General features: G+C 46.2%; 1 protein-coding gene across 1 annotated transcript; it reads right to left on the bottom strand.

Moving 5' to 3' along the window:
* Positions 1-965: 965 nt before the first annotated feature.
* ppm1e (protein phosphatase, Mg2+/Mn2+ dependent, 1E) lies at positions 966-18044 on the bottom strand. The gene is made up of 7 exons (XM_033979022.2): positions 17559-18044; positions 10352-10461; positions 7083-7282; positions 6476-6664; positions 4203-4346; positions 2944-3037; positions 966-2560 (listed from the first exon to the last, which is right to left on the bottom strand). The coding sequence occupies exons 1-7, from the start codon at positions 17741-17743 to the stop codon at positions 1704-1706; spliced, it is 1779 nt and encodes a 592-aa protein (XP_033834913.1). The 5' UTR covers positions 17744-18044; the 3' UTR covers positions 966-1703.
* Positions 18045-21010: the final 2966 nt, after the last annotated feature.

Raw genomic sequence — 21010 nt, 5'->3', positions numbered from 1 at the left:
CAACAACAGCCTCTTTCCTCTCTCGCTCCTGTCCACTGATCCTGTCTCCTCGGCCCCTGCGCTCTGCATGTCAGCTTGCTGTGGCACACATGAGTGCACACATGGCATACATATGGGCACACACAAGGGCACACATGGCATGCACATGGGTACATGTGGCACACATGAGCCCATGTGTTCTTGGGAACACATGAGCTCAAATGAGCACACATGGGCCAATGTGGGCACACATGGGCACACATATGACATACACAGGCACACATGGGCACGACATATCCTAACCATCTCCTGCAGCTTTACCCGCACACGCCGTTACACAGCTGTTACACAGCCGTTACAGGGTAAGCGCCCGCTCGACTCCCTGTCTAATTATTGCTTATACAGAGCTAAAGAACGCTCTGGGCAGCAGCCAAGAGGGGCTTGTTCTGTTTGGGGAGGGAAGGGCAGACTATAGCCTACTGAAGCCTCAGCTCCTCTGCTTTTAACCCCACCCAAAAAGAGAGGGCCATACAGACACTACATAAGAGCCTCATCTCTGTTCTGTGTCTTTGCACAGTGTCTTTTTCTGAAAGGAGGGAGTCAATTGGAAAACACAATCGTCCCTCCTCAGGAGCTGCGATTGCTGAGTGAGGTTACCAGTGAAAAAACAGGGAGCTGTGACTTTGAGGAATGAGGAGGTATGGTTTTGCTTACTGGGGTGCAGCCCAGTAGGAGGTGTAACTCCCAAACTGACACCAGTGGAGCACAGATGTTCACCTTGTGGAGCATTCATGTTTCTGAACTGTTCATATAGAATTTATCTGCTTACAGACAACTACATGACATTAACGCAACGGGCGAATGAAAAGCAACCTGGTTTTAAAGCGGCTGTGGTGTGGGTGTGGGTGGGTGTGGGTGTGTGTGTGTGTGTAGGTGGGGGTGGGTGGGGGTGTGTGTGTGTATGTGGGGTATGTGTGGAGGGGGGGGCTGGTGCAGAGCAGGGCAGTTCAGCATCTATTATCAGAACACAAGGACTTTCTCCTTCATTCAAATGAACCACTGGAGTCAAATGAAAGGCACATGTCTGCACTTACAGGTTGGAGCAGAATGAGGGCGCTGCACTTCAGAAACACAATAAAATACCTTTAATACAGAGTGATATGGACTGTCCCTGAATCATACAGACGCAGCAAACTCCACAGAGGACGCCTGCCTCCTGGCAGTACAAGTATGGCTTATAAGAACTAGAATCATAATAACTAGAGTAAAACAAGTGTTCCTCATCATCAGCACAGACACGCTCCACAGACTGAGTGAAGGAATGATCTACAGACCCTGTTTAACTACGCACTGAGGACGGACAACTCCTTTATATAGAACTCAAGTATGGATATCCCTTTATAACACTAAAGGCAGGACAAATGGCAACAATGATGTAGTGAGTAGCAGACTCTAAAGCGCTAGGGTAATGGTACTTTTGATCATTACCATGGAAATACAGGAGTTTGACCTTTGACTCAAACTAAACATATACACTTAACTAGGGTCAAATCAGAACAAACTAGAGTTTGCGCAGCATTATTGCTGTGTCTGCCCTGTGTGGTGGTGCTATGGTCAGTGAGTGGACACTGTGTCAAACAAAAGCACATTGAGTTCACGGAGGAGCCACTAAACATGTGAGAGGGGTGGAGCTGAAGCGGGCAGCTGTGCTCATGGACAGGGCTTCAGATGGAGGCCTCCAGAGGCAGGTGAGGGCGCTCCACTCTGTGCCTGTGTCCCTGCACAGGGGGCTGGATATGGGGCAGGGCATGAGGGGCAGGCCCCAGCAGGGCCCTGCGGAGGCGGCGACGCTCGTGGGTGGGCCTGAGGGCTGAGCCAAGCCTGGGGCACAGCCACGCTGCTGTGTGCAGAGATGGAAAAGACAATGAAGACAGGGGGTCCGTGGAGCCCAGCTTCTGAGACCAGAGCAGGGACTGGCGCCGCAGGGGCCCCTCCGCTTTTCTCCCCAGGCCCCTGGGTAGAAAGATGCGGTTGAGTGGAGGTCCCAGACTTAGGGTGGTCCTGTCTGTGAAAGAGTCTGTGCGGTCTTCATATGTGAGGTCCGCAGGGGCCGAGCACTGCTGCAGGGGCCAGCCACGAGCCTTCACACCCTGGTCTGCATTAGTACCCCCCTCCCCAGCCCGCTCTACCCTCGCCCCCTCTTCTTCTTCCTCTTCCTCCTCCTCTTCCTCCTCACCTGCCCCCTCATCCTCCACTGGCTCCACCTGCTCCACCATAGGTTCCTCCTCCTCATCAAGGCTGGTGGGGGCAGGGCAGCGTGGATCCCTCAGGAACACCACCATAACGGTGATGTTGTCACTAGAGCCTGCGTCACGCGCAGAGGCCACCAGCTTGTGTGCCACCATGGTGGTGTCGCCTGTGTTCTCACTCAGGTGGTCACTGACCACCCGCACTGCCTCCTCAGGGCCCACCGTGTCCCAGAAGCCATCACAGGCCAAGATCAGGTAGTCCTCTGAGCCATCCAGAGGGAACAGACTGTGGTCTGCATCTCCACAGATGTACGGCTTGTGCTCAGAGTCCCCTGTCAAACAGACACAGCCTTACGTTAGTGCACATGTTACTACACTGTTAGCAGACATGTTACAACACATTCAGCAGACATGTTACTATTACACATTGCCTAATATGAATGTGGTGTGTGTGTGAGTGTTGATGGTGGAGACTGGCAGCCTCACATCCATCAGTCTGCACCTGGGCAGCTGTGGCTGCAATAGTAACTTACCACCACAGAGTGTAGAGTGAACGAATAATGCACGAAGTTGTAATGTGTTAGCGGACATGTTACTCATAGCTGACATGTTGCTACACTGTTAGAGGACATGCTACAGTCTTAGCAGTCACGTTGCTACATTGTTAGAGGACGTGTTGTACTATTAGCAGACATGCTATGGACAGGACACTTACCTATAGCTCTGGAGACGGACAGGCTGCCATTGACTCTCCATGTGCCGAACCAGATCACACAGCCGCCCAGAGCTTCAATCCTCTTCTTTTCATCCTGTAAACGACAGTGCACCATCAGAAACAGCAGTTCCCCACTCCTGCAAGCTCTGACAGGGTCTCTACACTATCACAACTCAAGATTCAAGACAACTCAAGAATCTGAAATATGCTCTCTGCACTGAACTCAGGTTTTCCATTAGTCACTGTTATACATATCATAGTTATAGGTATCATATCATACGTATCATAGTTATACAGTAAAAGATTCAACACCCAGCCCTACTGATACAATTATTAGAACTAGAACTACTCCCCCATTACACCAATAAGGTCCATTTAACCATGTTTGAAATGGTTCTTTGAGGTTGTAATGCTTTTGTATATGATGCTTGTAAAAAGACAACTCTCAGCAGTGTTAATTCAATGTATTCCCTTTAATTCTCACATGTTGCCTTTACTTTCCATACATTCACAAATATGGAAAAACTTCAAAAGTTACTCAAATTAATTTGCCACTGTAGTTCTTGGATGCCAAGCGATAGTAGCTTGCAATCCCTCTCCTCAAACATTTTTTACAATATCAGCAATATTAAATATCAACATCAGATCTAGGGGTCTCACATACTGTCATATAACATACAGAATAGTACATTTCTAACTATAAGCTAATGTGTAGATACTATACAGGTATTACTAAAGCTATCACAACACTGCTTCACACTGTACAAGGGATCACCCCTTGTGATCCCTGTATAGTTGTAATTTATGACATCTGGGGATAATTATGTAATATTTTGGGGCATTTTGAATATTCAGCTAAAACAAAATAATAAAAGAAAGAAGTTTGCTGACTTCTAGGTTCTAAAATTGTTGAGCCCAGTAGTGCCATCACAACAAAGTATCGCTCTGCTGGACCATATTGTATAACCGCAGATCCCGCTAATGGCAGCAATTCTTTTTTTCATTTGTGCCATAATGACTATGCAAAGCTGCCAAATCCTACACATTTCACCGATTAAAATAAAAAAATAAAATAAAACTGGAGAATGACAGAGCAGTGGGTGTGTAGAGGTAGAGGTGAAAACAGGGCTAGATCAGAGCAATGATGTCTTGAACACAGAAAAACAAGGTTACATGCTGGTTAAAAACTCCTTTAATCATTGAATCACCAACTACAGCAATACCACAAAATAAATATCTATAGTATCTATGGTCATTACCTCTCTGTCAGGTTTGTGAGGCTTCATCAGCTCCACCACCTGGCCCCTCCTGACCAGGATGACCTGAGAGTCGCCCAGCCAGGCCACGTGAAGAGTGCGCCCCCTCAGAAATGTCACCACACCCGTCGTCCCACAGCGCAGGTGCTGCAAAAAACACAGAACTTATCACAGCCACACCAAACTACAAGCCAGGAGATAGAGAATGATCTAGCCTTTCTGACAAGGACTGTGATGCAATATTGTGACTGCTTAAGGTTTACGGGTTTTAAGGCGTTGTCGTAACGGTGGGTGTAGTGGACCAAAGAGTGCAGACTCGGGGAATATTTACAGTGTTTATTGTACAGATTGAGACAAGATACAAAACTGAGGGTTGATCTGATGGTGAGCGGGAAGCCAGGTGCATGCAAAATGTCACTGGTGCGGGCCGGTTGAATTTGGGGAAGGGGGACTGTCCAGTGGGGCAACAACGGTCCAGGGGAAGGGCGGAAGACACAATGAAGTCCCTGGACGGAAAGCAGTGTCCAGCGGAGCTGCAAGGGTCCCACCGAGGGGGCAGAGGACACGAAGAGGTCCCTGGACGGAGAACGATGTCCAGCGGAGCTGCGACTGTCCTGACGAGGGGCAGATGACACGAGGAGGTCCCTGGACGGAAAACGGTGTCCAGTGGAGCTACAACGGTCCAGGCGAGGGGCAGATGACACGAGGAGATCCCTGGACGGGAAACGGTGTCCAGCGGAGCTACAACGGTCCAGGCGAGGGGAGGACAGGTTGGGAGTGGACCGGTTGGGACAGGACAGCAAGCGGGGAACAGGCCCGTGAACAGGAGACAGACAGGTAAGCAGGGTGGGCAGGTCGTGTTGTCCGATGAACCCCGAGTCTGCTTGGTCCATGGTTGGCGAGGTCGTTCTGTTGTAACGGTGGGTGTAGCGGACCAAAGAGTGCAGACTCGGGGAATATTTACAGTGTTTATTGTACATATTGAGACAAGATACAAAACTGAGGGTTGATCTGATGGTGGGCGGGAAGCCAGGTGCGGGCCAGGATCCAGGAACGTGGAGTGCAGGGAAAAACCACGACAGTACCAGGGCTGAGAAGCAGGGTAGAAGCAGGGTCGGAGCAGGGTCGGAGCAGGGTCAAAGCAGGGTCGGAGCAGGGCTGAAGGCACACATAGGATCCGGCACCAAACGCAGATAATCCAGTACGGAACAGGGTGAAGCAACACAGAGCAACGCAGGCACGACAGCACAGACAGGGTGAGGACACGCAGACGATCTCGCCCTGAGTGTCTGGTGCAAGTCCCTCTTATCCACTGCAGCAGGTGGTGGTGATTGCGCTAATGGAAGGCAGGTGCGTGTGGGAGGAGCAGAGAGCTCCGCCCAGCTCCGTGTTCAGGCAGGTGAGGGAGGGGGAAGAGCACACAGGGAGACAAAACAGGAACAGAAATACACACATCATGACAGGCGTTATTGTCCTCGTTGCGAAATTTGTCCTCTGCATTTGACCCATTCTTCAATGCCGCAGGGCAACCTATCAGGAGCAGTGGGTGCCACAATTCAGTGTCCATGGACCTATCTCCGGGTCTTGGACTAGGCTCTCGCCAGATTGATATGTGTAGCCCTCTGAATGGAGTTCTACATATCAATCTGGGAAAGCTCTCTCTGAAAGCATCTGACAACGTGTCAACCAAATACTGGCACGCTGATTTGTCAAAGCATCACAACAGCAGAACGATCTTAAAAGTCAAACTTTAGTTAAATCCAGTTGAGAGAAAAGCACAGACATCTTCCCTGTCCACAAATGCACAAAGCGTTTCCCTCTGCACGTTTTTCAAAAACAAATTTGTCTGTATTTATGCTAAAATAGACTAAAGTATGTTTGTCGGTGCCGCCATATTTGTTTTGGTTTGTTAGGTGCTGGCTTCTGCCCAAACCACAATGCTGCCCTATGGCTGGTCAGTCTTAACCTATCACATGCAAATGTTTCTGCCAGAGCTGAACAAGATTTTCAAGAGTTTGTGAACTCATAAAAATGATGAGAATTAATCTTGCTGGCAAAACTAGCATGTTTTGGGTTGATGGAGGAAAATGGAGTGCCCAGAGTAAACCCAGCAAGATACTCAATCAGTGTCCTGTCGAACCACAAATCTTAATTAAAGCACACTGATCGACAGCACACTAATCAAGTATCTGTGTGCTGTCAAACCACAAATCTTAAATAGAGCTTGCTGCGCAAACAAACAGTATATATCTATTAGAAAGGAGCAAACTGCTCACCTCCCGTGAAGCCTTCTTGACAAACTGCTCGTCGGTGTGTCGGAAAGCGCGGTACAGAGCCTCTCCCAGGTCCTGGTTGAAGCTTTCCTGGTGGGCCAGGTTCACGTGGAGGTGGGTGGCTGCGTAGTTGGCGGCATCCACTCCACCGTGCCCATCAAAGACCGCAAAGAATGCCTGCTCTTCCTGGTCCTGACCAGACACAGTGAGACAGTGAGACATTCACACAAGTCCCAGTCCAGTGGGGACACTTGTGTTTGACTTCAGTCATTACGTAATACACAGTTGGTTCTTTGATTATGCTTATAAACATTTTAAATAGATTATTGAACAAATAAAGGTTGAAATACGGTAACTGAAGGCTTCTTCATAGAGAATATTTATTTATGAAGCATATTATTTAGAAAAATCTGTTGTATTTTTTTTTTTTTGCCATTTTGATTAAATAATGCCATTGTTATAAAAAGATATTTTGGCATGTGCTCATGTGGTTTAGAATATGCCTAGTCCAGATTATGTTTAATGATTATCAAAATATGACTTGGATTATGCTTTACAGTCCACTAGTCAACTTTACCAAATTTTCTTGGAGATGAGATTTGTAGAGTACCTGGATGTTGAAGAGTGTGTTGAAGTCGGGGATGATGATGTGCTTGTCCTCCATCTTGCGCCTCATGTTCTTGATGGCATGGATGGAGGTCTCATAGTAGGGCTGTGGGCGACGCTGGAAGGGCAGCTCCTTCACCCACTGGCAGCATGTGTCAAACAGGCAGTTAAAGAGCAGGCGCGCCAGTTTCACCGACTCCACCTCTGCCAAGCACACAGACACAGGGCATGAGCTCTGAGGATAAATGTCAAGGCTACTGCTTCTTACAAAGGCTGCAGCTTTGTTCAAAGAAAGTGCAATGTTCATATTGTTCCTCCTCTATTGGACACATACAGCATGTTACATAATGGAGCATATCACTCGCACATTTATACACCAGTCTAGCTGTGTTGTAGTCAAGTCTCACTGAAGTCCTTATTGCTCAGGTCATTTAGGTCTAGTCTTGACTAGATGTGAGAGATACATTATCACCATGAAATGGCTGCCTGTCAAGTCCACAATTATATCTTTCTGTATTCTTTATACATAGGAATATCAGTCTGGTCCCTCTGCTATGCCCATAGACTATACATATAATGGACATGGCTAACCTACTAATTGCTGCATTTCAAATAAGTGAGCATGGGCGTGTAGTGGTTCCTTCAAGGTCTGATTCGAATTGACTTCTCTCTAAAAATGGAGGCCCCCACTCTGTAACTGCTGCTGTCAGGCTTGTCATTTTGACCTTAAAATTTTCATTTTAACCCACTCTATGTGGTCCTGGTGTTTTTATTTCCCTATTTTGTCTGAGAATCAAGATATAAATATTAATAAAAGACCAATGAAATGCATTGTTTCCTCAAGCTGCTCCCACTAGTGTTAGCTAGTTAGGTTTGACCTATCACGGCCTGTTGCTAAGCACCCCCTGCCAAACACATGGCGTGGGCTGAAAGGTGCAAGTACTTTCAACAACCTGACTCCTGAATGGCTCTTTGGTTGAGCCACCAGATTTCCAAATATGGTCCCCAATTGCTGATTAGCCACTACAACACCTAGCCTAGATTGGCTTAATTTGACTGCAGCAAAAGACTACGTGTGATGTCACACTCCCTCAGTTCACTTATACTGTCTAGGCTTGATCATGCCTCAAGTCAAACACCGCCCTGCAATCAGATTTTTTTTTTTTTCAGTGACGTATGTGAAACAGTGATGTATGCGAAACAAAGGAGCTCATCTACCATTTTAGTTTAGTGCTTCACTAGTTGATTCTGCCGAAATCCATGATGTTTTTCAATTTTGATTTTTTTCTTCAGATTGGCTAATGCACAATGATGGGCATGTCAATCACTCCCATCTGACAGGACTCATATTTTGTATTCTGGATCCCAGGCAAATCAAATGGATAATACTGTAGTTGTTGTTTTGCAGATGCCAAATCAGAAATATTGAGTTTAATAGAACCTACAGTGTCATATTTCAAGCAATTGGATAAAGTAATAATATTTCTGCCATATTGTATTTATACAGTCCAATCTTGTTTGGTACGATATGTCAACCAAGACAGGCACATGTTAGCAAATTTATGATGTATCACTTAGTCTGAACAATGTCTTTGGGACAATAAAGAAAAATAGTCAATACAATTGAAATAAATCTAAATATTCCAGTTTGTCTCTTCCAAGTCAAGTTTTCCTTAGTTGTCACACAACATAAACTAAAGTCTGAATCACCTAAACTGTGTTTAAATCACAAATGTTTCCTTTCTGTGTTCACACAATGAGCCCTCCTATAAAGTAGTTTTAAAGTAGACTTATGCGTTATTTTGGCCAGGCACCTTGGCATTGGCATTTCTCATTTTCCAAGGTAAATTATGTGTTGCTTTGGAAAACTTAAAAAACAACAGCACCACCCTGGATTGGTGTGCCCTCTCCTTTCAGCAGTAGGAATGAAAAATTAAGGTACATAACCAACATTCTAAGTACTGTGATGGTTCATGGATTTAAAAATTGTGCAGAAGACTTTTGGGTTCATTTTCATTTATAAGTACGGTATCAGAGGAAAAATAAAAGTGATTTCAGAGTGCTTAGGTCAGGACAAGATGACCTAGCACACAGGATTATTGAAACCATAGTGACTGAGGCAAAATGCAACTCTAAGTGGGTTTTTGATGAGGGAACTACAACGGGGGAGAGGAAGTTATAACATGGTTAAAAGTTCAAAGAACATTTTGGTGGTACTCTCTTTTAACATGAAGTAACATTTAAAGAAAACTGTATTAAATTATACTTACAGGCTAAAGCAGTAACAAGAATGTGGTAGATAGCTCGATGTATTCCAATCCGAGTAGCCTTGCCTAGTCTGAATCTTCAGTCCAGTCACACATACTCAGAAATGGACTAATCTGAGCCAAGTTCCAAGTCAAGATCAATGTCTTAAAGAAACATACGATGCATTCTTGTGGTTTCAATTCTCTTTTAAATGTTACCCATGTAGTAGTTAGTAGCTGGAGTTCGCTTTGCTGTCACCAACATAAATGAACAACCATGAAATAAACAAATCATGTCCTTATCCCTTGTCAGTGCTATGCTAATAGAGCTATGTGTTTGTTGTGAACACAATTTGACTGTAGGCTGAGTCTAGTGATGGTTCATGGGCTTAAAAACTGTGTAGAGGAAGTCTGGAGTTTTATCTGTGATGAAACAAAACTGGCAAAATTAGTATTTTTGAGGCCCAGAGAAGACAACTATAGATTAATAGATTAATGAAACAAGTGTGAATGAAACAAAATACAACTCCAGGTATGTTTTTGATGAGAAGACAGTTTTTAAAAGGTCAAAACGTACAATTTAGCATAATAGCCAATGTGTTTTTAAAGTGGAACTAAACACCAAATCCACTTTTTCACTACTAAAAGATATATATGGTGTTTTAATAGCATTATGTACTGTTCCTTGCCAATTTTTGCTTTCTGGTCAAAAAAAACGCTTATATCTAACTGTCTACAGTGGCCTCTGCAATTTACAGCAGTTGGTGACATCACGTAAGACTGCCAGGTGTTTCTGATTACAAAAACCTGGCTGCGGGGATGGAATTTGACGTGTGGATACTTGTTAGACCAATCACACCAATTCCTCAGACCCTGCCCCTCCTCTACTCTCTCATGCTCTTCTTTAGTCTTCCAGGTACTGCCCAGTTTAACAGCTCTAGTATTTGAAATTTGGTGGGCAGTTTAGATATTTAGTTCCACTTTGAACAAGTAGCACAGGCTGAATGCTAGAGGAGTAGATACTCACGGGGCAGGTCGGCTCCCTCCTGAGTTTTACTCAGCTGGGACATGTCCATCTGCAGGACGCTGTCTGTAGTAGCCCGGGCCAGAGCCGCCGCCAGGGAGCACGGGCAGTTACTGAAAACACAACAGAACACTACATGACAAATATCATCATGCACAGGGCAACCAGCTGAACAGATAACAGTAACAGAGCTACGCAATTTGAATAGGGAATACATTTTTGCTCCAATCACTTAATTAAAAAAATAACAGTCTGCTGACTTCTGGGTTGGAAAATTGCAGAGCCCAATGAGGTATTAGGAACCAATTCCCGCCTGCCCCTTTGTGGTATGTCAGCATAGACATCATCACAATAAAGCGACACATGCTGTCAGTCCCGAGGAGCAGCAGACAATGCTAGCGGTTTTCTGCAGCAGATTTTTTTCATTTGTACCAAAATGGCTACACAAGCCCTTTGGTTTTTCCAGTATGTAAAAATTGTTGGACTCCATGCAGAGCTGGTTACCAGGTGACCAACACCAGTGATCTAGGCTTATTCTGCTGGAGGATAAGGTAAAGTGCCATATCTGAATGTTGAAATTGCACGTGCTAATGTTAATGTTAATTCCGTTACTGCTATGCCACACAGTTGTTGTTCTTTGCTCTTCTTTGTTGACCATTAAAAAAAATAATAATAATACAAATTTGAATATATATTTTTTTAAACTGCTGAAATGTAGTTCATAGATACACCATATACAGAGCCAAGCAGCACCTTGAAAACTGCGGTGGTACAAGGAGGACTAGAAGGAGGTCAGAGCTGGCCTATATTTAGAGACCTGTGGATTCTGAATGTCTCTGCATTGGGGTTGGCCATTTGTGCCAAAATGGCTACACGACGCTGATGAAAGCTATGTATGTCACAGATTTAAAAAATAAAATTGGAGAAGGAAGTAAGTACGTCACAGTGTGCGTATACCAGTGTCATTGAAAACGGGGGTAGATCGGAGCAATGACATCTTGAATGCAGGAGAAAAAAGATTACTCAAACATGCATAAATCACTCCGAATACAACTTTAGAGACTAAATGAGAAGAGGAACAATTATAACATGGTTACCAGCAATGAAAAGTCGATTTTGAATAATAGGTTTCATTTAAAAACTAAATAATTTTACTCAACCCAGTACAAGCCTATCTTTTATAAAGACTATGTGTCCTAGACCAGAGTGATTAGAAAATCCAACTACGTTTTCCAAATAGAAGAATTTACAACATACGCCCACATGCTTATCTGTCAGCTGTTTCCTGGGATTCAGCACCAAAGGAGCCATTATCTCAGCTCCTCTCAGCTGATTGGTGGGAGGGGCCTCCTGCTGCAGCACAGGAGGCGGGGTTCCATCTATCCACAGACAATGAGGGGGGGGGGGGGGGGGGGGGGGGGGGGGGGGAGGGGAAGTCGGACTTTCCTGTGTGTTCATTTAAGTGGAGCCGGATTAAAGAGGTATAATCTCCCAGCTCTGTCCCAGGCCTAGTTTGTGAGAGGGATGTTCCTGTTTAGTTTTTTATTTATTTATTTATTATTATTATTTATTTTTAGTGGGAATGCAGTTTCTGTGTGGACTGTGAATGCGAGGGGGAATAGTGGGTTAGGGGAGGCATAATTGAGGGGCAGTTACCATAAGGGGTTAGGTACCAATGGGGGGTGGGTACTATGGGGGGTATGTGCCATAGGGAGTAGGTGCCAATGGGGAGGGTACTATAGTGGGGTAGGACCATAGGTTGTAGGAACTATAAGGAGCAGGTACCATACTGGGGTAGGTACCATTACTGGGGTAGGTACCATTGGGAAGTACATGTTGCTAAAGCTGGAGCAAAAAGTGTGTCTGTGAAGCTGGAGCAGAAAGGAGGACAGAGCACAGTTTTCAAAGTGACCTCCAAACGAGGCCCCTCCAGAGCGCTGCCTAATGATGGGACGCTTTTAGAGCAACCTCCCTCTCTCGCTCCCTGCCTCTCCCTCTTTCTCCCTCTGCCCCCCTTCCTCTCCTCTTCCCTTCTCACCCTTTGGCTCTCTCTTGCTCCCTTCTCCCTCCCCTCGCCCTCTCTCCTTGTCCCCATCTCTCCCTCCCCTCTGCCCCTTTCAACCCCCATCCCTCTCGCTCTCCACCTTTCCCTTTTGCTCTTTCACCCCCCCCCCCCCCCTTCACTCTCACTTTTCCCCTTTCTCCCTCCACTTTTCCCTCTCACCCTCTGCCTCTTGCCACCCCAACATGGTAATAATAATGATAATGAAAGTCTTCCTAAAAAATAGGGCTTTGACTGTTCACATGTATAAACACACACAGGCACACACAGGTACACCTCCAGAATCTAGGTCAGGTGTTCTTGGAGAGCCCCAGAGGCAGAGCCCTCTCCTGGATGTGTGGTAACGGGGGCAGCCCATGTCCCCTGGGTGCCAACTCTGTCTATCTGATTGGGTTTAGGAAGCTCCACTCCAGCCTCATCACTAGTTTTATTTGTTGAAAAGAAACAGTTGAAACTTTTCATGTGCTCGTCTGAGAGAGGATTGAAGAGAAGGCGGACACAGACTTTTAAAGGGTATATGACTGGAAAGGACACAAAGGTACTGCAGGTGCTCAGGCCAAATGGCACACAGTCAGAGCCGGTCTCTCGAGGTTTGAGCCACAGATGGGCTCAGGTACCACTGTCATACTTATGATATAGTCGCATAAGGTACAATATTATAGCCCCATGTGAGGGCCTCAGCAGTTTGTGTGAGGCCCTATGATGCTCTCTGTGAGGCTGTATGAGGCCCTGTGAGGCTCTGTGAGGCTCTGTGTTGTTGTCGGAGGCTGTGGGAGGCCACACAGGGTCAGACTGTGTGAGGCCCTTTTGAGACTGTGTGAGGCCCTCTGTGAGACTATGTGAGGCCCTATGAGGCTGTGTGAGGCCCTGTGTGAAGCCTTGTGAGGCCCTCTGTGAGGCTGTGTGAGGCCCTGTAAGGCCCTGTGCATCTGACCACAGGCACAAACACAATTTTTCACATTTGGGATGTGTTACGCCAAACAGCAGACCCCCCGCACTCCTCATGGTGATCTCTCACAGCTCACGTCTATTCTTAGCTCCTCAGCCCAGAGACAAACTAATGACACACAGGATGAATCACCAAGCTGCAGCACAGGCCTTCCCCAGTACACACACCTCCTCGTGGCTTCTCACAGCTCATCACGTACCTCACAGCCCCTCACGGCACCTTACGGCCCCCCACGGTCCCTCACAGCTCCTCACGGCCCCTCATGGCCCCTCACAGCCCCTCACAGCCCCTCACAGCCCCTCACAGCCCCTCACGGCCCCTCACGGCTCCTCATGGCCCCTCACGGCCCCTCACAGCCCCTCACGGCCCCTCACAGCCCCTCTTGGCCCTTCACGGCCCCTCATGGCCCCTCACAGCTTCTCACGGCCCCTCACACACCTCCTCACGGCCCCTCGCAGATCCTCATGTACCTCACAACCCCTCACAACCCCTCACGGCCCCTCACAGCCCCTCACAGCTCCTCACGTACCTCACAGCCCTTCACGGCCCCTCACAGCCCTCACACATCTCCTCATGGCCCCTCACAGCCCTCACAGCCCTCATGGCTCCTCACAAACCTCACAGCTCCTCACAGTCCCTCACAGATCTCCTCATGGCCCCTCTCAGCTCCTTATAGCCCCTCACAACTTCTCACAGTCCATCACAGCTCCTCATAGTCCCTCACAGCTCCTCGTAGCTCCTCACAGCTCCTCACAGTTTCTTACAGGCCCTCAGGCCCCTCACAGCCCCTCACAGGGCTCCTCATAGCCCCTCACAGCTCCTCATAGCCCCTCGCAGCTCCTGACAGCCCTTCACAGCTCCTCACAACCCCTCACAGCTCCTCACAGCCCCTCTCAGCCCCTCACACCTCCTCACGGGCCCCTGAGTGTGTCCACTACAGCACATGATGGACATGTGTCCCAGCAGCAGGGACACACACTCCACCATCAGCCCTGCAGCTCCAGCATGATGTGGGCTGTTACTATGACAACCCCTTCAGCAGACAGGAGGACATTTCCTTGGTGAAGTCTGGACGGCAGCTGTCAGACTGGTCAGAGCTTAGGCAGTCTTCCCCAAACGCAGCCTGGGACTCACAAGTGGGTCATGAGGACACAAGGGTATTCTAACATGCAGATTTACGGAGCCTCACCAGTCACTAGGAAGCCCCATAGCTCACCAATCTCATCAGGACAAATGAAGATGTGGTATAGACCAGAAATTATGTTAAGGAGAATAAACATTCTATTACATTTTTTTCACAAGGCAACAAAAGAAACATGGATTTTGACATTTGAGGATAAAAGCAACATTTTGTTTGGGGTGTTTTTAACCATTGAAAATGTCTGGGATTTTTTTTTTTGTCTAACTATGCACATAAAAAATCTAACCCTCATATTTTAACAAATTTGTCTGAGGGTTTTTATCCGACGGACTCCAAACTGGGGCAGCATCATCAGGCCATATCTGGGATCAAAAGTTGTTAAAAGAATTTACATAAGTCTCAAGGTGTGGTCCTATTGAGCTCTTAACGAAGCAGTTGTTTCCTGTTTGCTTTTGCAAGCATCGTCAGATTCAGACTAACCCAATGTAGCGTATTTTGATGATCTGAACATAATGATATGTGAATTAAACTTCTTTAAAAATGGCTCTCCAGTGCCCATAGTGATAATGGGACAAAAAACTTTTATCTCCAACATGACTGAATCATAAGTCAAGGCAGGGCCTAAAGGTTGATATGCAAGGGTTGCAAGGGGTGTTTATCACTGCTTGCAGTTTTAATTATCTCTTTATATCTGCTTTTTGCCTTCTTGTTTTCACCAGAGTCTGTGTCCTTTCTTATCCAATCATCTTGCCGCAGCGTGTAGCTCCTCCTTAGCTTAGGAGGTCCTGAAGCCAAAGAGGACTAGACCATTATGGAAGCTAGTAGTCTGCTTTGAACCACCATGGCCTGTACATTTCACTTTCAAACCACACTTCTCTGTTCCAAAGTAAATCAGTGGAAACAAGCTTTATGTAGGTTTTCTGGTGAAGATCCGTCAAATTCTTGTTTCCATGGAGATGTTACTGCATTGCCTCTAATGTTACATACTGTGGTGTAACCCAGGTATTTTTTCTGCTTCTGGTCCGTCTCTGCCTCGCTTTTTTCACTCAAGTTCTAAACTATCACAAGACTTTGTGCATGTATCCCGAGACTTAGTGTGTAAAGCTCGGCCTCGGGTGTTACTGAGCTGCCTTCGTACTTTTTGCCTTCTTAACAAAGTGCTGTCATTAGCCTGTGTAACTTACCTAAGTGGAACTGGCCAGGTTCCAGACACCGGATGCTCCAGAAACTGGATGGCGAGCATCTGCTGGTGTTGCAGCCACTCCCCCACACACATGCACGCACACACAGCCACACGCACACACACAAACACACACTCATGTAACCACACACCTACTGCCCTCTGCTGTGGACACTTAATGATCTTTGCTGGACTTTGCACATATTAGCCTTTTTCTGGACCTTTCATCTTGAACTTCTGCATGACTGAACTCTTGCTCATCTACAATCTGTGGCGAGGTGAGAAGGAAGGCATGTTTTTCAAGGCATTTTTCTTTAATAAAAACTGTAAATGCCGTATTGAACAACAATCCATGCAAAATAGCATAGCATCTCCATAAAGACAAGCTATCTATCAGAAAAGTTGCATAATGCACCTTTAAAATAGGACTGCAAGATTCATTGAATCAGAAAATCTCTGAGGCGACAATTGTTTAGATAATTTAATGTCTAAAGAGAAATGTCAGTCTTTCAACGGGGCTATGCATTTTCAGCATAAACCAACAAACCTGTTAAAACATGTACAAACATGTTCTAAAATGCTCTGGATTTTTGTAGTAGTTCAGCTTTTCATATTTCAGACCTAAAAAACTATTCCACTGGAAATGACACTTGTGGTGCTGAAGAGAAAGAGAGGGAGTGGCTGAGGAGGACGATGGTTCTGCTGCAGGGGAAGGTTGTAGCGTGTTTGGGGGATGAAGAGAGGGTGCTTTTATATGAATTTCTTTGGGATGTGATTTGCTGAGAGGCGAAGGTAGCAGGCTGTGATTGGCCGACAGAAAATGGGCGCATCAAACAGTGTCTTTACTTTGATGTCCAATAGGGGGAGCCTTCTTCCTACGTGCCCGTCATGTCAGAGATCTACTTGGGCACATTAGTCTACTCTACACTCAAGAGCAGCAGGGCATCCAGGACATTTGTCCCCATACAGGGTAGAGGCCCAAAAGGACAGGAAGATTCATCATTATCAATTTACAAACTGCTTAAGACTAAACCTCCCTGCGTCTCCAGGTCTTACAATACAGCTGTAAAACCTGCCAGCCCTGCCTGGACATGTTCTGAAATGTATGGGATTCTTGTATGAGTTTAGCAGTTCAGTCTCCGAATGGTCCTGTATTTGCATTCTACTATGCACCATGCAATTAGTCTCCCAAAAATGTTGAGCCTTGCTTTTCACACTTCACATTACACTGACAATTCAATGTCAGAAGAGACTGATTATGACTGCTCTGCTCTGCGCTGATCTGAGAAGTGCACAGAGCGCTCCGGCCTGTCACAGACACATGTCCATACGCGCATTTACGCGCACGCGGACACGCGCGTACCCACACGCACACAGCGCTCTCTTCCCAGATCAGTCTGTGCGCTATTTTAGAGCGCGAAGCAGGCCAGGCAGCTGCGCAGCCTCAGCTGGCTGTACCGTGCTGCTGGCACTGCGCATCTCCTCTACATCCACGCATTCCAGCCCAATGTGTCCTTCACTGGGACAGGGTGAGACAAGGGTGCTACGGTCATAACCACGCGTCAGTGTCCGGTACAAATGCATTGAGTGAGCCAAGTTAATAAGGAAAGGGTCGAGTTTATTTTTAGCCCATATGAAGACGGGTTAACAGTATGGCTGCCTCCCACTCCCACACGATGACGTCAAGTTGTTACGCAAAACCAGGGGTTCACCTTTTGAGCACATCTGAGCCGAGTCCTATAGCGGCACAGCACTACAGCTGCCCACGGCTCCAGCCTGCGTGTAGGCGTACGGAGCCGCTGCAGCACGACGCAGGGCCCTGGCCGCGCCGTGCCAACACACGTACACACACACAGCACACACACACAGACACTTAACTATTTGTACAGGTGCTGGAGACATAGGTCCAGGCACTCCCCCTCCAGCTCGTCCTCCGTCAGCAGGTCCGATACAGGGCGCATGGGCAACGGGTCGCTCTCCTGCAGAGGCATCCTCATCTCCCGGAGGAAGAGCTCCAGGAAGCGGCGGAAGGTTTTCTCCTCTGCTGCACAGCCAGCCATCATCTCTCATTCCTGGACAGACAGAACGCACCGCCCGGCAGAAGCTTGTCGGCCGAAATGAAGGTCGACTAACCGCACCAGTGGTGTTGTCAGCGCCTTCGGCTCCTCCGCGGCGGGGCTAGCTGTCTGCAAATAGAGCCGTGCCCGGGCTGTCACAGCTCAGCCTCATGCAAAGCACCGCGGGAGCGCGCCTCGAGTTATCAGGGATTTCGGATCATAGTGCAGTGACGTCAAAGCAAAGGAGAAAGCAGAAAGAGTTCACGTGAACGCGCGCGCACACCACTTTGCAATGGTTTACGTGGGCACGTCATCCGTGGGATGTGAGGATGCGTTTGGAGGCAGGGGGCTCACCCAAGGACATGCGAGGGCGGTACCTAAGCATCCGGGTTATTATTATGTTAGGGCCAATATTAACCCTGTGGAACACTCCAGTCATCTGCACTTCAGTTGCGCTGCGGCCATCCCTACTGCGTACCTGCCCTAGGCTATATGGGTGAGATAGAGTTATGTTATGGTCTTACACTATACGTCTATATTTTCCTCTAGTATACTGTACAGTATCTGGATAGAGCATTTCTTTGTGAGCACATGCGATTCATGTAGGCTAAACTTTATTATAGTTTGTTGCGTGCAGCAGAAAAACAGTTTTTATTCATCACTTTAATGGTGCTGTGCATCATCCCCAACACATCAAGTTCCCTCCTCCAGTCTTTGGCTGCGTCTCAAAGTTTGTCCACAAGAGATAAAACAGAAGCAGTGCATGCTGTATAGGAGGTCTTTACTGCAATGCCAACTCAATCCAGCACAGTGATAGAAAGGCGGAGTACCACCTCTGGTTTGTTTTACACAGTATGTTTAACAAACTTTGAGTCAACTAATCTGAGTTGAGTTTCTTGTGTCACAAAAAGTGAGGGATCTGGCTACAGACTTCCACCCAGATGACCCTATCCTGAAGGACCCTCACATGACAGGGGCCCAATAGAAAACAAAGAGCTAAACTAAATCATATCAAAACACTTGCACAGGAGCATAATCACACATCATCATTATGTTTAGAAAATTAATTTTGTCTTTTTCCAATATTTGTCTTATTAGAAGAAAACACAAAGTTTCAACATATCATCAATGCTATTGTGAAAACATTACAACAAGAGAAATTGTACTTGTTCCATAACTATATTTAATATTATTGGCCTTTGGAATGTTATTATGTCAATCTTATATATGAACTGTATATAGTATAGGCATAGTATATTTGGTCATTACTCCATCAGCAGACCATAATAGCCATTCAATTACAAGGGACAGGCCACCATAGTTAGTGAGTTAGTTAGTAAGTTAAAAAAAAAAGTGTGTGTGTGTGTGTGTGTGTGTGGGGGGTGTGTGTGTGTTAATTGAGCATGAGTTTTTTGAGATTTTTAGATTCTCTGCACTGATGGAGAGGACATATCAACAAGCTGAAACAGCCTGAAACAGGCTTCCATTTGTCTTATCCCAAAACCAAGCAACTGGAGACTAAGAACAAAAACATACCTGGAGTTGTATTTTGTTTCATTCACACATGTTTGAATAACCCTTTATTTTTAGGCTGTCTCCAAAGTTCAAAATGCTCTGTTCCATCCTGTAATGTCCTGAAGTGGTAGTTTTCAATTTAACAACTAGCTTTTACCTTTAGGTCAGTAGAGATTGGCAATTCCAGGGAAACCATCCAAACAATCCTCACAAAGATGTATGGAGTTAAAAAAGACAGTGGAGCACTTCCTGTATTACATATCACAAGATTAAACAGTGTTTTCAAGTAGGGAGAAAAACTCAGCCTAGATATGCAGGGCTTGTGTGTTAAATACCTGTGAGTGAAACAAAACACAGCTCCAGGTGTGTTTGTGATGAGAAAAGAACATAGATCGGAAAATAGCTTAATATGGGCCCTTTAAATAAAACATTACTCAGAGAATAAAATAATGAAAAAACTCAACCTGCATTCACGTTCAAATGCTGGTTTTGGATGCGATCCCTCTAAAAATTGACACCAACTCATTCATTATTTTTCTGGACTGTAATAAAGTATTTGACACTGTTGAACACTACTTGGTTGTTTTGGTTTTGAACTTAAATTTATCTCTACAGTTAAGATGCTACAAAAACATAAACAGCTGTGTTACACCTAAATACCCAGTGTTATACTCGGTCAGACAAGGATGTGTTGACTGTTGAGATTCTCTCATTACATACAGTGTAATAGGCAAATCGTAACATAGGCCTATGTTATGGTTTGCTTAATCAACAATCATTATAACATTTAATTAAAAGAAATCTGCCTGTCAATCTCACGCTCCATCGGTCCGTTGTGGTAAAGAAGGAGCTGAGCCCAAGGGCAAAGCTCTCGATTTACCAGTCAATCTACGTTCCTACCCTCACCTATGGTCATGAGCTCTGGGTAATGACCGAAAGGACAAGGTCGCGGATACAAGCGGCTGAAATGGGTTTCCTCTGCAGGGTGGCCAGGCGCACCCTTAGGGATAGGGTGAGGAGCTCGGTCACACGGGAGGAGCTCGGAGTAGAGCCGCTGCTCCTACACGTTGAGAGGAACCAGCTGAGGTGGCTCGGGCATCTGCTCAGGATGCCTCCTGGACGCCTCCCTGGGGAGGTGTTCTGGGCATGTCCCACCGGGAGGAGGCCCCGGGGAAGACCCAGGACACGCTGGAGGGACTATGTCTCTCGGCTGGCCTGGGAACGCCTTAGGGTCCCACCGGAGGAGCTGGAGGACGTGTCCGGGGTGATGGAAGTCTGGGAGTCCCTGCTTAGACTGCTGCCCCCGCGACCCGGCCCCGGATAAGCGGAAGAAAATGGATGGATGAATAAAAGAAATCTGTCAAACTAACTTCATAATTAACTGCTTAAATGAAACCTTTTCCTTATTGTAATTTATTTCTTTATTTTCTTTTATTTGATGTATTATTTTTGAATTAAATATGTTGAGCATCGAAATCTATTCTCATTTGTAAATAACTTTTGTAAACTGTCTGAAAGAGGTAAGATCATTTTTTGTAAGTTACTGCCACCATGTGGTTGAAAAAGAGATCAGATCAAACAGTACTCATATGTCTCAGAAAATATATTAGATATTAGTAAGACATTAAAATCAAATAATGACTTACATGTAGCAAATCTAGCCTGTGAGGCTAAAAAAAATATGCATTGTGAACAGTTGCTCTATTGGGGGGGGGGAACTTTCAGTGACTAGTGTTCACTCGGAGTCGGACAAGTTTT

The sequence above is a fragment of the Periophthalmus magnuspinnatus genome, chromosome 14 (assembly GCF_009829125.3).
Source record: "Periophthalmus magnuspinnatus isolate fPerMag1 chromosome 14, fPerMag1.2.pri, whole genome shotgun sequence".
Taxonomy (NCBI): domain Eukaryota; kingdom Metazoa; phylum Chordata; class Actinopteri; order Gobiiformes; family Gobiidae; genus Periophthalmus; species Periophthalmus magnuspinnatus.
This window is presented reverse-complemented; position numbering and strand designations above follow the sequence as displayed.